At 36.8% G+C, this 17,872-nt stretch overlaps 1 protein-coding gene across 1 annotated transcript in view; it reads right to left on the bottom strand.

The window, feature by feature from the left end:
- ROBO1 (roundabout guidance receptor 1) overlaps positions 1-17,872 on the bottom strand; it is a 498,318-nt gene that overhangs the window by 110,195 nt on the left and 370,251 nt on the right. Inside the window, exon 4 of the mRNA XM_088539356.1 lies at positions 2,436-2,593. Within this exon, the coding sequence (XP_088395482.1) occupies positions 2,436-2,593 (158 nt within the window). The remainder of the gene's footprint in view (positions 1-2,435; positions 2,594-17,872) is intronic.

Raw genomic sequence — 17,872 nt, 5'->3', positions numbered from 1 at the left:
CAAGTATTACTCCCTATTCCAAAGCAAGTACAATCTTTATTTGAAATTTCTTGTCAGAAAAGAAAGTATTAATATTAGAATTTCAAACAGCCTTTGACACTTTCAGATCTCTTAAAATTGCAATGAGTCAAAGCCAAACGAGTCTTTAAGAAGGAAAACAACTGGAAATGTTTTAAATGTAGAGCCACTACAAATATTTCCATTGGTAATATACCCACTGCTATTACGTATTTGTGACGCACTTCCACCCATACATATATATATATAGCCATTTTGTTATCTAGTAACTGATGGCTTAGAAAGAAGAAGATAACTTGTAAATTATCTTGAAATTTAGTCTTACTGATCTGAATGAGAATCTTGCCAACCATTTTAATTGATCTATGCATTCACTTTGAACACAATGAAAAATGAAAACAAACAAATAACACAAATGAAAAACATTCTGAAAAAAAAGGTTGGTTTCATATTAAAAAGAGGTGTCTGTCACTTAAAATTTGGCAACTTCATTCTTATTTCAGTTACTGTACTGATTTCATTCTTACATTCCTGTCATTAAACTGAAAAAGAAATGGCCTAAAGAAGACTCTGAATAGAAATGCAACAATTCTAAGTCAGGTTTCCTCATTAATACTTTTTACCCATCTCTCCTTTAATGCCTTGCCCATTCCATGTCCCAGTCTCTCCTTGTCTTGCAGGACTAGCAAGGAAATACAGATGGTTACTGCAAAGCTGTTAAGATGCACATCTGAATGCATATTTATCCACTTGGCAAGATCCTGCTACAGCTGTAAGTCAATGTAAATCTGCATTACAATGTAGTCTCCCATCTGTGTGAGGAAGTGGCCATGATATTAACAGTGCTTTTTAAGACAATGCCAGGCAAATATGACGTAAATTAATGATGTTGAGCTAGCTGTCTCAGCACTGCTAATTTACACCTCTGAACACAAACACTTATCTCACATGGAAAACAAGTGTATCTCTACACCTACATCAAAACTCATTTCCATTTGTTTGTTTTTGGAGGCAGAAACTGATAACGCCAAACAACTCCAGCAGATGTCATGCTGAAAGAATCCAAGGTAGGAGAGTACCTTATATAATCACCAGAAAACAAAACCATCATTTTTACATCATTAGCCCTGTTTTAATAAAGCACAGGTGGTGACGCCAATCCATGATAGTTGCTCTAGTCCTGGGCATGTCTTTGTTCCGACAGCTGGGAGAGAAGCAGTTTTAATGCATAACAAAGGAAAGGTGCTTCCCTACACAACACCTGAGTTCCTTCAAGAGAATAAAGTAGAGCAATAGAAAATGCAAGTCTAGAAAGCACTTTCCGAAGACAAAAGTAGCGTTGGAAACTTCTGTTTTTCTCAAATCAATTCACTTGTAATAGTATACAGAAAAACTTGAAAAGGAAATTGCAACTTTTTTTTTTTTTTTTACTAGGGTGGATGCCTTTTGTTACTGCAATCAGAGCAGGTGTCTAAGATGTGCACCATGTCTATGTGTACACCACAAGCGCGGCATGCCGGAGCTTTGTCTTGTTCGTAAGAAAAGAATGAAATGAGGCAGGCGCTAAATATCGAACAAGAGTTGTAGTTTTTCACCCGTGTTAATGGGGTTTAACTGTTCTTCTGTTACAGATTTACTAATTTTGGCATGATTAAGGTATAATGTGTCTATGCCTCTGATCTGCATTTATGCTACCACATGACCAGCAGGATCCTATATGGTGTGTACTTTTAAATTATACAGTGTCCCACCATATGAAAAGATGATTTAGATCACCTTGTTGGCAGCATACAAATGTTTTTTGAACTCCTTATTCATTTCTATTTCTACAAGTCATTTAGGCTCGATAGCTTATTGTTTTATATGTCAAAATCTAAAAGAATGAGTTTTCTTATTTGAGAAGATGCTTTTTCCATATGCATGAATAATTGTGCACTGCACTAGCAAGCTACAGATACAAATGAATATAGCAACAACTTTTTCATGAGAAAGCACCTCAGTTTGAGAGACTGGGATAAGCCATTTTCTCTCTAAAGAAATGCCTTTACTATCCTTTCTAATCCATTTCACAACTTTACTAAACTGATTCTTTTTGAAGGAATTACAAAAAAGTCTCACCTAAACTACTAGTGGCTCCTTTTTTCCAACTAAAGAAGGCAGATTATTAGCTTGCAGAAATTTGTAAGAGGATGAAATGGAAGAAAAATACAAAATAAATGAATATAATGAATAGCTTGCAATAGCATAAGACTGAAGGACACATTATCACCTAACCCCAATTAGCCTTGCTTCCAAGGCAAAGAAAGGAGTGAGCTCCAGCATGGCTGGAGGCTTGCGTGCTTAAGAAACTACAGCTCTTAGATTAACTGATTTTGCCACTGAACGTTTTCAAACAATGATCTTTCTTTTATACTTACTGTAATTCTCTCATCTTTGTCATCTAGAGGGGTCCCATCTTTCTTCCATGATATCGTGGGTTCTGGGTGGCCTCTTGGGGGCTGACATTCCATCACAGCGGGCTCTCCCACGGCTACCATGACGTCTGATGGATTCTGTCTGAAGTCATCCCGCAGAACTGAAAGAGAGAAGGAAAGGAGGTCAAAAATTACCCAGCAGTACTTCAACAAGACAGCAGCGTTTTTGCCTTTCACAGCTCCTTTTATCATGTTTTAATTAAATTAATGAACAATTCAATTAACACATTTAATTTGGCACCTGGGGATGAGCTCTAATATTCCCATAGAGTAAGAGAGAAAAAAAGTTTATCCTGTCATTGGTATTTAACATCCAAGAAATGAACAAAATGACTTTAACAGTGACAGATATGAAAACCTGCCAGGGACATAAGTGTGTTTGCACTGAATAACTGCTTTAATATGAGTACCTGGCATAGCTTCTGCTCAGTGTGTGCAGATAGGACTGCAATCACAGCTAAAGGATATGAAATGCCCTCTGAAATGCTGAAAGTCACTTGGGGAGAAGCAGCACAGAGATTGCTTTCTGCCCCTCTTTTTCCAAAGCATAAGATCATTCTGCCCATAGCTCAGAGGTTTATGGTTAAGCCTTAGCAACTGGCCATGCAAATTGCATTTATGTCTGTATTTAGGATGAAGATGGACAAACTAGCTAAACTTCCCAGCTCTGAGATGATATTATAAGGAGGACAAGTACCAGTGCAGCCTAAGCCAAACTACTTTTTCCAATTTGTATTTTGTGTCTTTTCTAGGAAAATGAAAAATCTTTTCCCAGCACCTGAGGGTCACCTCTTCATCTAATCCAGGACCACATCTTCAATTGATAGAGGTCAATTTTACAACCTTTTCAAAGCAGGAAACATTTTTATTGTGGCATTACTAGTAGAATTTGTTCTCATCATTTGGCCTAACCAAGGCCTAGGAAACTCTATTTCCAGTCACTCAGTCCTCTCATGATTTGCATCAATAGCTGCATGATTATTTTTCTTCTTGGGAAGGAGGAGGAGAGACATCACACTGTGCTCAGCAGACCATTACACAGGGCAACAGTTTAACAGAATAATGGCATTCCTGAATCTTGCCAAGTAAGTGGCATTAGGTTTAATGTAAAAATAAATAACTCAAATGATAGCACATAAAATTTTAGACCTCTCCACTGCTGTTACTCCATCCACATTGAACAAAGCATATGGTTATGGAAAAGCACATTAGAACCAAAGAACTCTTATGGTTTTGACTAAGCTATGGGTCATTCTTGCTACCTGGACCAATCTGTGTCAATAGGAAATAGTGCCAAGAATCTGCAGCAAAAAACACATCCCAAGAGCCATGGACCTCAGATACATGGCCATTCATCCCCGAACAGTGGTTTGGTTGTTAGTGCTGTTTCAAAGCCAGGCATGATTTATTGTTAGACATGAAGGAATGTAGGTGTGCTTGCAGATGGCAGGTGGGGCACTCAAGCTCCTAAGGCCCTTCAAAATGGTCTGAGGGCAAAGAGGGCATCTGTCTTAGGAGAGGGGAAATATCTTTCTTGAAGAAAGATATTTTCTTTTTTCTACTTTCTGCTATGCTATAAAATCTAAAAAAAAACAAGGGAGCAAAAAGGACTTTTACTTCTTTGACTGGTTTTCTATTCTTTCTTCTCAGATCTGTCTAGTTCACATTCTACTGCCCTGTGATTCAGGGGTTGCAACCTCACGCATATGTGTTCAACTATGTTCATTACAATCTACAATATGAAAATTTCAAGATGAAAGTGTGAAAGTGTAGACGGGAATCAAAAGCAATAAAGCAGAATATTTTACCACTGCTATTGAAACAGGATATAACTTCTGTAAGCACTAAAGAATATTTGAGTATCACGACTACTCAAGTATATTCCAGATGTTACCAAATATCTTCTGAAAACAATAACCCTCTTCCATACTGCAGTACTGACTTTTCAAGAACTTTACCTTAATAATAAAGCACTCTGAGTGTCCTGCAATCAGTAGATGCTGATGGACAATAAGAGGCAAATGGCTCTAGCACTTTAACAATGAAAACTACTACAAGAGATTTAAGATTTAAGGAAGAAGTTATCAATCAGAATCGTTTAGATTGGAAAGGACCTCTGGAGGTCATCTAGTCTATGGCAACAGATGAACATGTTCTCTTGTCTTAAAACAGGCCATGACCAGAAAGCCTATTTCAAAAATGAATTTGGTTCACCTTGCTTGGTGTGCCAAGCATACTCCACCTAAGAGTAAAGGAACTTCTCTCTATAAAGTGTAAATGATATGGGTGTTTTCCTTCTGTGGTCTAGGGAAAAATGGACAGCTTCAAACAATAAAATTCATCAGGGTAACATCTTGGTGACATATGCTTTTAGGATGATGGACTATGTCATTTTTAGTTATCAAGAAAAGCAAGTCAAACTTCCCTTCTCCTTTCAACAAAACTTCACCTGACTTACAGCTTCCTTGCTACATTATCCTATTACTTATGAAACAGAACTTAAAAGCAACAGAATACTTTGGTTATGGAATCATTGAAATAGCTACATACACACAATGAAAGTCAAATGCATATATTCAATATGATATTAGCAATAAGATATGATTTTTTTGTTGTTTCTATGTAACTCCCAGCAATCCAGATACAACAAAAATGTGCAGTAATAAGCCCCTAGGCTGACACTGCTTCTGTTGAAGTCAAGGCATTTTTTTTCTATTTATTTTAATAGAGACTGAATCTGGCCTGGAGCCACAGGTCAATTATTACTTCTTTTTTCTTCTTCTTCTTCTTTTTTTTTTTTTCCGCTTTTCCAAACTCACTAACATAAAAGGAGCAGCAACAAAGTTGCACCAAGTTACTAAAAAAAACTTCATACATGCAGTTCCCAGTGCCAATAACACATGAAAGTGTAGAGGAGTTTATTTGAGACACCAAAGTTCTATTACAACATAATAAAAGGACTGTTTAGACCATGAATAAGAAGCCTCTTATTACTGTGGAAGATTATATCACTTGAGTAAAGCTGAGAGATATATAAAAAGAAGTGCCATAAAGTTTAAAAAAATCAAGCAAAATGATCTTAACAAAGCATAAGTGCTTTTCAAGTCTCTAAGACCTCATAAATCTAAGAAAAAACCTTTCAGATAGTGGCTTTTAGCACCTTTGAAGCAACAAAGAAGTCCAGTACTTGCCTAATAAAAGCAAATTACTTGAGTAATTTCTACACTTGTTAGTCTTAGATCAGCTTTACAAGCATAGTACCTTGTCTGTAAACCAAGACCTTTCACAAATTAACCGATTCATAATAAAATGTCTTAGGAGAACATCAAAGGTCCAGGCCATAGATACATCTATATATATATTTTCCATTTACTATGAATTATTTTGGCTCTAACATTACATAATGAAAAGCTAACAAAATGTAATCCATTAGAGATTACTCCACAGATAGTGGTCATGTAATTATTTTTGCAGCTGTAAAGTAGATACATGCTCTGTTTTTTGCCTTAGGCCCTGGCAATCTTGCATAAAGTTATAAATTAAAAATTTTCCTCTGTTAGTGGAAAAAAGGCAATTTTTCTTTTCTGTCCTTCTCAGTCAAGGTTCATTGTAAACTGAGAATATATTTCCTTTTGAAGATATATTAGAAGTATACTTTGAAATTCAGTATAGTTTGTGCTTTCAGTTACCAAAGAGTCAAATTTCACCACATGCATCTCATTTTCAACATATATGCAGTTGGAAAGAAAATGGACAAAGCAAGAGGATACTTTTCAGAAATCCAGTGTAGAGAAGAATCTTGGTGTGTGCATATATATACACAAACATACGTACACACACACAAATCTACATTTCTGAAATACTGTGGATAGATTTTATAACATTTTACTCTAACATTTTGTAAAACACAACAAATAATTATCAGAATTTTTGTCATTACACAGCGTAATCCAAACTCCTTTACTGTGTGGAAGACAAATGCTATGCTTGTTGAATTAACCGCGGTCAAGAGCTAATTGGTAAACCTACCTGAAAGTCAACTACAGCCAATTAAAATCTTGCACTTTTCTGGCGATGAAGCAATTGCACTTCCCCCAGAGCAAAAAGGAATTAGTAATCACTTGAGGATAAATTTTATTGACAAGCAATGTAAGTAGAGACAGCATTTTTGTACAAATCCTAAGCAGTGCTTTCCAACAAGCAGCACCCAGTGTTTTTTTTTAGTTTTCTTTCTTTCTCATCATACCTCACATACAGGGGATATTAGACCTTACCAGCTGGTATCATTAAGAACTGGAAATTGGAAAATCTCCTGAAAATTTTAATGATAGGTTTACATTCTACTCAGACTGACTAGACACTTCACTCTACACCAGTTCAAAGCAGTGCAACAAAACACATGCAAGATCTCTAATCAATGAAAATATTGCAGCCATGGCCACCTGATAATACAGGATATCTCTGAGCTTCTGTAGAGGCAGCAAGGATGTTGAGGGTGCGGTTTCATGATCAGATTAAGGTAACCTTAATCCATGGCAAATCTTCTAAAAGACACTGTGCAGACTTGCTTCTTGCTAACTATTGCTATTGCATTGCATTGCTATTGACCAATCTTCTCATTTTGCAAGGCTGGTTGTTCAAATGAGCAGACATTAGTGAGCAAAATTATCTCACACTTAGAAAGCAATGGAGATCCCAACAATTTTTGCTCTTTCAACATGAAAATAATTTAAACGTAGCACATGCCTTAATCTTCTTTCGAATTTTGACTCTCTGCATCATAATTTTGTATTCCCTATTGCCATGTTCTTACTTATTTGCGAATCATATGGAAACTGAATGTGGAGAGTATTTCTTCAATGAAAAAAAGTAGAAGAAATGATCATTTCTTAGAGTTTTTAAAAAAGGAACCAGACCCAGCTAATGGGTCGTTTTTCTCTCATCAAACAAATATGTGCTAACAACAAACTGCATGCTAAGATAAGTAATGCAACCTAACTGTCCCTGTCCTGCCTTGTGGACAAATACTTTAAAAATGTGCAATAGACAAGTGTTTAAATAATCACCAATTCTATTAATTTAAGTTCTGTAAAGTTATAACAATTGTTTCAGTGCTTCCATTTCTGTCATCAACAAAGCAAAGTTTCATTTGCCTAACAGAATACAAGAAACAAAGTAACAGAAACACTGCAACACATAGGAAACACATAGGAAAATGCTGTATAATTTGGAAAAAAATACTCGATCCAGGAAGTCAAATAAATATTCTAAGCTCAAAATCCCATGAACACATAATCAAATAGACACTAATTATTTTTAGTCAGGACTGAGCTATTACTCAACAGCAAATCACTTCCCGTAATTTAGGACCAGCAATAACCCTTCTCCCTCCTACCTACTGAACCTTTCTATTTCTAATTTAGTGAGACACAGCAGACATTTCTGACATTGAAATACACTGTGAGACCATTATGTCATTTGAAGCAGTGCTTCTAACCAGGTGCTGAATTTTAATCACAGCTCGCTTAAGCATTAGCCAGAACTATGTTATCCAGTTTAAAGACTTTGCTGGGATAAAATTTATACCCATGCCAGGATATATAAGTTTTCTCAGTACCGGTATGTCATTAATAAGTAAGTGTTATGGCTCTTAATTAAGTTCAAAAAGAATAAAAAATGCAAACATGGTCAAATTTAAGACAATGCATGTGTTGCCAAAATGTATTTTGGACCATACTAAGCTCTTTAAGAATGTTGCCTGGAATGACCAAAAACTTGATCATTTCAAAATGAAAAATATCCTGTTCTGAAGACAACCCTCCAAAAGTTTCCACCCAGCTGTATAAAGTCGAAGGAAAAACTGGTTCCTTGATTTATTTTCCTTTCTGAAGACTTTAAAAGCTGTGAATAATCCATTGACAGTAACTACAGGGCACAGTTATGAGAATGGAGCAGACAGAAAATGGCTATAAATAGAATTTTTAAGGACAATTATGATTGAACAAGATCACTCACAAACTGGCAATAATATTTATGCAGTGACTGAGTCCAGCAAAACATATCTGAATGCTTCCCAGAAAGTCTACTCTTTTATAAAGCATCCAACAGGCTACTAGGGAATTGCTGCTTTTTTAGCAACCTGTCTCATGGCTCACTACTTTCATCATTTTCTCTTTGCACCTTTTTCCTCATTTGAAGCTTTTTCACCTCAGCTACCAGATCCGTTGTAAGCTGAACTAAAGAGCCTTCTTAAGGCAGGCAGATACCAATGAGTTCAGTATCTAGACCTCAAATCTTTAAGGCTTTTTTGAACTTCAAAACTACTGAAGTACTGGGCAGATGACCTGGTAGTTTAACCTCTCTGACCCAGCCAGCCCTTCTCAGGATCTCCCTGGTGAGACCATCTAGGAAGTCACGTTCAGAAGGCTGTCAGATGCACACGACTGCTTGCTGTAAAGAGACTCATCAGAAGAGAACACCCTCACTTAACATCATCTCAGCATGGATCAACTACAAATGCTCAGCTGGACATACACGGAGATAGATTCCCTTCAATTCCTGCACTCCTTGAACGTACTCCTGTGGTGCTGACTTGTTCTGCTTTAAATTCTGTCCTTCAGTAAGGACCACTCCCTCGAAGCCCGAAGAAACTGAAGTATTCTAAAACAAGTGATATTCGTTGCTTGGTGCTCAAATATATTAACAGGAACTCATGTTGACAACCTTGCCTTGAACCTTCACGGCTATGATCACTATATATATTTGTATTTCAAAATCTCCTTTCAAACGTAAAAAAGCAAAGTTAAAAGAAACAACCACAAAAATTCCATATTTTATACTCTACTAAGGTTGAGACCAGCTCATTTAGTTTAAACAGGTGGTTCATAAAAACCTTTCTCTACGACGTCACCATGGAAGAAATAGTATGCTTAATAAATGCAAGAAGAGATTGTAAAGGGCCTTTTGTTTTTTTCCTAAGTTAATGTTGAATAAATTTAAGAACTGTCTTTTATTATAATTATTATGTTTTTTTCTCTTCCTAGCCTTTTATTTATATGAAAGCAACATGCAGTGCTTGATTTTTGAACTTTAATTTACACCATTTTTAAAATTTGGTAGACATTTTAACAGGCATACCAAAAGACAACTCTTTTTCTTAAGAACTTAAGAAGCTTTTGAAGTCTCTTCAATGTTCTATGGTGTGTTTTCATGTACAGTACTACTTAGGCTTATTTATTTGTTATTTCTGTGGGCAGCTGCTAGCAAAAGAATGGTTCTAGATCCTGCATTGCTACTTACTTGAGCTAATACATTGAAGTCCTTGCTCTAACTAGTTCTTAGCTCTAATTAGTTCTTATTAGATTGCAAAATTGTATTGAATCAAAAGAATTGCAATTTTCTGCTCTCCTTGAATCTGAGGTCAATAATTGTACTTCAAATAGAAGCCCTTTTATTTCAATCTATACCATGAAGAATCCACAGTCAATTTTTTCAGTGTCTCATAGAATTACTGGATTTACAAAACTAAGCCAGGGTTTAAGAGTAATTGTTAATTTAGGGTACCTCAAATTTAAAGCACATTAAATAGGACCAATTTTCCAAAGAATGATTTGATTTTTTTTAGTCAAAATCCTTTAACGTGACTCAGATATCAAAAATCACTAGCCTTTAGATGTTTACTTATGCTAATCCTTTGGCATTATATTATAGAAGCCTACCAAATACAGTTCGGCTGTTTTTTTTTTATCCCACAAAAACATCCCAAATGTGAGGAAATATTTGGTTAGTTTTCTATTTAAAAACCAACAGCTATATATATTTCATCTCTCAGTAAAGCGGGAAACAGAACCTTGTAACACAGAGCTAGACCATGCAGTACAAAGATAAGCCAGACAAATAAGTGCAACCAGTAATTTTGATTTGTGATAATGAAACAAATGAATTAAGGCATGAGTGGCACATACAGAACGCTTTCAATAAATCTGGGAAAAGAAGTTCCGAAAATGTCTACTTCCGAAAGCTGTTCCCTACCATAGCCAGAGTTTCAAGCAATGGAAATCTGCCTATTTTCATTCAGCGCGCAGACCCATAAATATTTTACTGAATCTGTACCACGTGCTTCTGTTAAGACTGCTATTAGATTAAAGGTGTCAAGGATAGATATTAAATTCATGAAAATACACTTTACAAAGCGACGTAACTTAATATTACTATTAGTAGCACTTCCTAGTGGTAACACCAGCAAAGAGCCCTGGTGGACGAAGCAGCTGTTGTAGTGCTCATTAACAGAGCTACAATCAAGAACTTACTTAAGTATAGGCATCGGATGGATGAAACAGCAGCAGTCTCACTGGATTATGAAATTAGATCACACTTTTAAAACATTAGCAAAATGTACTGCCTCAATTACTGTAACCTTTAAGTTGCTTTAAAATGTATTTTCTCCAAAGAGCAATGTTTTTGATTGATTGTTTTATATACAGCGCCGCTAAATTCGTATATTAATACCTACTGAAGGTTAATAGTTACTGCCTCAGAAAAAGTGTCATTCCCTATTAGATTTAGCAATACATGTAAGTGAGCATAACATCTGCATGTTCCTTTTCTATTAATTTTGAAAGAAAATCAAGGAACGCAGCACCTGCTGGATCACATCTTTTAAAAGGCGCTTATGACAAATAAAGTACTAAATCAAGCAATATGCTACATTGCAAAGCAATTAAGTGCTGAGGCGTTTGGCAATAAATGAATGCACATACGGATGTTAAAATAAATATATTTATTCTATCATTTATTTGTAAGTGTGGTTGAAACACACTTGTTTCACACTTGAGTTTAATGCAATTGTTAATAGAAAGAAATATACTTAAGGAGCAGGTTCAAGAAAAAAGAAAAAAAAATGTAAATAACATGGTCTGAAAGCCCTAGATGGTAATTACAGAAAAAATAAAAACCTTTCAGATCAGTCCGATTTTGTTGCAGCTGCTGAAGACCTAGACTTTTAGGAGCAGGCATCTAGGGAGAAAGATAGATGTCATCCCACGACAATATTTATGTGGGTGAAAAGGAAAGCGTAAATGAACCAGATGATGAATCAGGAATCAATTAAATGACCAAACCTGAGAAATCATATTAAAAGCAATATTAGCTCCTGTGAGAGGGCTAACTGACAGGTCTAGGAAAACCCACTGGAGCACTGGGAGCCCTAATTAAACCCTGATGTATCTGCGATGCCTTAGGCATGTGACTAACAATATCCCTCAGATTGATTGAAAATTGAAAATAGATAAGGAAAATGGACCTAATTATTAACTTGATTGACTGTGTTATAAAATGGTATTCCTCTCAACATCTTCCACATATTCTGATCTAGGACAAGGCATTTGCTATCTGTAATTCAGAATCTGTCTTCCCAGGAGAGTAAATTCATTAGCATGGATGCAAAGCAACAGCTTTCTTTGACTTTTTCTAAATACCTAGAAACTACCTACTTAGTTTCCTATGGTTAGTCTTATTTTTTCTTTCTTTTTTTTAATTATACATTTCAAAGTTCTTGGGTTATCTGAATCATGTTCCACAAGAAGCAATACTGTCAGTGTCAATGAACTCAGCAGATTTGAAACACTATGGACACAAATCAACGGGGTTTAGACAGTTCACAGGAGAGCTATGGTTTTGGGAGATCCGTAAATCAGTCTTCCCAAGACAATGCAGTGTCTTCATTTTCAAAACCAAGGATTTGGATGTATTCTAGGAACAAAACAAAGCACTTCTTTTTGTACACTGCAACTCTGGGTCCAATGCCCAGATTGAAGTGAACTGTTAACTGCACCAGCCTTCCCTCAAAGCAGAAGACAATGGAGAAGAAGAATCAGTTGAAGAGGTTGCAGCAAAATCTTACTTTGGCCTTCGGAATTAGAGGATAAAGAGACAACTGGGCTGGGCGGGGTGGGGAGAGGGAGATATAAGGGACCAAAAGAGGAGAGAGAGGAGATAAGAAGACAAAACACTAAAATGCCATTGCCTGCCTTACCTACCTCACAACCCCGGTTTCCCCTATAAAGAAGCCAGCATTACCCCACCCAGAAACAGCAGCATCCTGGCTGATCTTGTCACTTAGCATTCTCGGGAGAAACGAGAACGAAAGGAATTCAGCTGCAAGGACAAAAGCGAAGACTTAGCCAATTTTTAATGAAAGCTTAAAACTCTGATATATAGCACTGGCAAATTAAGCCCGATTGGAATTGATTGAAAAGGTGTTGCTGTCATGGCTGTGCTGGCTTGAGATTTGACAAATTAACTCTCTTCCCAGAGTTGCTGAGCTGGAAAATCCCCCTCTGCAGGTGAGACCTGATGGAGCCTTATTTGTCTTAATTTACCTTGTTAAAAGAGGAGATGTAACTATTCCACAGACTTGCCAGTGAAGCCATAGCAGCGTTTCTGAAGTATAGGCAGGACTTATATGGCCGAGGCTTGTTCAATTGTTTAGACTCATTTTGTAATTCTGGAGAAACTGAAAATGTGCAGGAGATGTTTTTGAAGAAATGAATAGGCATGTGACAATCCCGTGGTTAAGCATTCACACACCTGGGAATAACAAGGTTTATGCACCATGAACAATCCTAAATCTGCAGACACACTATCCTCTCTTGCTGAGTTCCTGCCCCAACACACTCATTTTAGCCATGTCCTTTGCGTCGCATTCAAACTTTAGTGTGTCACGACTGTACTACTACACTCAAAATTTTTCTGAAAGGACCCTATTTCTATTAAAAAATCCCCATTATGCCATTAAAAAATGATTGAAAAACGGGGCATGTCTGTATCAGAGAACATACAGTACAGTTACCACAATCAAACAGCTAAGCCGCTTCTCCTTTAATATTCTGGAAAATGTAATTCCACCATTTCATCTGAGGTCAGCTCTGAAACATCATCAGTATGAAGGTGCAAGGAGCGGATGCTTCATATGGTTAGACAGTTAATTCGGAACAGAACTGCAAAGAGAATGCAGGCTTTGTTGGCACTAAACACTATGGCAAGACTTCACAGTTCAAAATTATTGCTGGACTGTTATGATTTTTCATGTGCAATTTTATGCAACTGAAGGGAACTGTTAACCACACAGCTCCAAACTCTATTTTGGACATGTTCTAAGATATGATTCATACTTATTCCTCAATGTAAAGGAACACAGCTCAATATGATTTACTCATTTTTTGTTGTCCAAAATTTGAAAAATCTCTAGACAGATGTTATCCTGATGTACCTAATGTTAGGTCTTTGCTTAGTCTTAATATCTTGAAAGGTTCATCAACTGAAAAACCTATTCAGAGTATTACAGCAAACATCAAAGTTAATAGATAAAACAAATGAAAAAATGGTGTTATAAAAGAATAGACATTACCAAACCCATGATGCCTGAATTCTGAACTGCAAATCTTGGAGACATCTATCCTACAGCAAATGGCAAAAAAACAATAAAACCATGCAGGAAAGTACTTCCGCAATTGAACTCTTACTCTGGTTTCAATCTCCATGCGAGATTCAAAGGCAACATGCCAAATGATCAATATGTTAGCATTTAATGCACACTAAATGCTACTAAGTAAAAATCAGAGAGAGATTGCCTGCTAACAAATATGCCTTAATGCTGGCAGGAAAGACGGCACGAAGTTTTGGATGGTTCCACGTGGTAAAACAGCAGCCAGAAATCTGATTCAGAATTAACAAAGGGAAACAGGGGGGGATGCTCAGCATGAACACAGAGCACATAAAGACACCAAGATTTCATTACTGAAGATTTTAATTTTGATTAAATGCTTCCTTTTATATTGGGTCACACTCATTGGTTTCAACCCTGTGTTTTCATTAATATTTTAATACATACAGAACATTAAGTTGCATAACTTCAGAACTGTGGCTAAGATAACATCTTTAATAACAGTTACAAAAGAAGAGAAGCTGGCATGCATTGCTGTCTAACTTAATGATGCCGCGAGGCACAACGGGCTGCCATCGACCTTGTGGCCTGCACTCCAAAATGCTACACCTGCACTCACCGCCAAGCCGGAGTGGTTTATTTAGTCCGTTTGAAAAAGAAGTAATAAATACAGTCAAGAAAAATCAAAACAACGTATCGGAAATGGCTATCGAAGTTTGAAAGAAGCGAGGCAGTTAACCTTTACTTTAAATCCTTCACCAAACCGCAATACAGTGCGACTCCTCCAAAAGCTACCCAAGAAACAACTGCGAAAAGCAAACCATACATATTTTTAGTTATGGATTGTTGGATTTATTTTCTCGCTTTTGCTATTTCTAACCCCTACTAGGGAACCTTTAAATTGGACAACATTCAAAGAGATAACACTTCTTTTGGTAAAGCGTGAGACATGTTTAGGTTCCATTTCCCTTGTCACTCCATCCTGAGGAGTGCAGTGCCATGATACGGAGTCCTGTCAGCCCCATAATCCACTTCCTACCAGTTCTAAGTAGCCCATATAGGTGAATTTCCTGGTAAACCACAAGAGTCTTATGCTTCCATTACGAATCACTATGGAGAGGAAAAAAACTAAAAAGAAAAGCAAATACCATGGGGTAGACACACTGAGTGGCATTCTTGGATTCTTTTATTTTTGCTTACCTCTGAACTACAATTATGATTAAATCTTCAAGTCAATTAGTACAGCAGACTCATTCTTTTTTTGTATATGTAACACAACAAATACTGCAAAGCAGTCTTAGAAAGCATAATGAGGCCTAACCTAGATTATCAATAAATGTCCCACAATAAAAGTCATAGTTCTATACATTTTTTAGGACAGTTCCTAAAAGAAATGTGCTGGGACTAATTTTAGTAAACAAGATGATGAAGTCAGTACATTTTTAGGATAAAAGCTATGGGCGCCTTTCTAATAAATAACATTAAAAAGGCATTCTGAAACTCACTTTTGATTGGCATTGTGAAGGTTATGTCCCTATTTCTCATTTTTATTAGTGCTAGCTAATAACAACATTGGCTTCAGCAGTCTTCAATCAATAAGAATTCCATCTTCTGCTTTCTTAACCTGCCTAGTTTGTTTCTGCACAGAAACTGTATCAAGCGGGTCAGAATTTCTATTTATTTAATAGATTTCTTCTCTGCACAGTCATGGGGGCTGACCTGCAGTAAATATACAAGACGTAATAAAAGCACTGGAAGGTTAACCTCAACTTCTTTTGAATTTGCTCCCAAAACAGTGCAAAAATAAAATTCAAAAGCAAAGCAGAATGTGCTTCAGATGTGCTTATATCAGCACTTTAGCTTGGATGAGGAAGGTACCTCTGCAGCAATTCTCCCCAATTTACCTTGCTTTGATTCACATGATGGAGTAGACTTGGGATGCAAAAACAGATACTTTCCTTTTCTGGGTGAAACTAGACCAGAAGCTGAACACCAGCTGCCAAAGGCTGTTCAAAGAGAGCAAATCAGAGGCCAAAGACACCTGCCATGAAACCAAACACGCACAGTGGAGATGCTGGCTCTCAGCCCCGGTTGTTTCACTCTATAAAAACACCTCAGTTCAGCTGCACTACTAATGACCACTTGCTATCAATAAAGCATATATATATAGGAGGACTTATAAAACCTGGTATCATAAATATTTTCTTCCTGTATCCCCTTCTTCATATCCACAATGTCAGGCCTTCCTCCTTGCCCTTCTTCCTGCCCTCCCTCTCTGGCCGGTCCAGCACTCCCTTCCGCAGTACCATGTCTCTTCTCCCCTGTGGCCACTAAATTACTGAGGCATCAGAGGAATCACCGGCCTCTTGCCAATATTTATGTTCTGCTTGCCCAGCCAGGAAGCCAAACAGGACAGACAAGTTTTAAGTTCTCATTACAGCTCTTCTTTCAGTGGATGTATTCAATTTGATAGATTTGGGCCCACTGACTTCAAAACCAACTGGGAGGAAGAGGTCTACCAGACAGATGACAAGATGATACAAGCTGCCTTTTGTCAGGAAAGAAGACTAAACAGAAGAAAGCAAATAAAAAGCTTGAAAGACATAATGTTCCTTCACATAAGGGAACCTGAAACAAAAGCAGAAGTTCTCTTTGCAGAAGAAAGCATTGCTGTTGTTTGTGTGCTTGAATGACGTTGACTGGCATCTTTCAGTGCCTTACAATGACATGTGATAACTCAGAACATTCTGTGAACTTTCAGGCTGAGGCCCTACCCTTCCTTCATGGAGCACATGCTCCTAATGTTTATACAAACTGTGAGGAGCATGTGATCACACCATTTTTTCTGTCAGTCTTTTCCCTTTACAATGATGAGATACTTTGTCAGAGAATTGGAAAGTATAGGATGCACTTCGTAGAACAAAAAATTCAAAACATGATTACGCTAAAGCTAAATGTTCAAATATTTTTGCACTTTTTTTTTTTCCTGGCATATCTGTTCTGTTCTTACTAAATACATTCACAGATTTGTGGATCAACCCACTGGATCTAAAACTGAAATGCTTAAGAATGTAGGCAATTCTACTATCACTTATTCCCATTATTTTTAGTCATTTTTTTGTTTTTACCACGTGTGAACAGTACCTAGGTGTTCCTTATTGCTTTAATATATAAAAGTGTGCAACAGAGAAAGCAATGTAGTCTTCTTTCAGAGGAATTTTTTTAGGGAAGAATGTGGTAACTTTATGAGTATTCATCTTAAAAACAACAAAAAGCTAAATTATATCAGCATTCCCAGGAACAACTGGGATTTATACATACATCATTTGGATACAAGCCATTATCAAACTATCTAGAGAGTTAATCAACAGAGGACACTTGCAGCAAAACCAGACTGATGCTACACAATCAGAAACACCAGAGCTGTAAACAATGGAAATGCACATTATTCCCAAACAGTATAAATAATTTAAGACTTCCAGAAATGAAATTAATCTACATATTATTTGAGCACACACAACCACCAAGTCGGAGAGAATAATAAAAGGTAAGGAAAAAACATGTGGTAATTAAACAGGTACTTTCCAACTGGGAATACACTTAACTTGACAATGCTGGTAACAAGTAAAGAAATAAATATTAAGGAAATCCTATTACACACATGAATATATTATTTGAGGGTTTTTTTTTTTTTCCCAGAAGGGATTGGGATATTTTCATTGCTGTGATTGGACACCAAATAGGCTAAATCCATCAACATCTACCTTATTAGCTCTTCAGCTCTTTGAAGTTTCAATGTTTGATAGCACATTATTTGCACAGAAATTGAAATAACCTGAATTGCCAGTATTTGAGATGTTCATTCTTCCGCTAGTCCCCATTGCTCCAGCAGCACATACCCTTTCTTCCCCGGATGAAGTCTCAACAGCTCACTTCA

The sequence above is a fragment of the Tinamus guttatus genome, unplaced genomic scaffold (genome assembly GCF_059628265.1).
Source record: "Tinamus guttatus ecotype Peru unplaced genomic scaffold, ASM5962826v1 Tinamus_guttatus_pri_ptg001602l, whole genome shotgun sequence".
Lineage (NCBI taxonomy): Eukaryota > Metazoa > Chordata > Aves > Tinamiformes > Tinamidae > Tinamus > Tinamus guttatus.
This window is presented reverse-complemented; position numbering and strand designations above follow the sequence as displayed.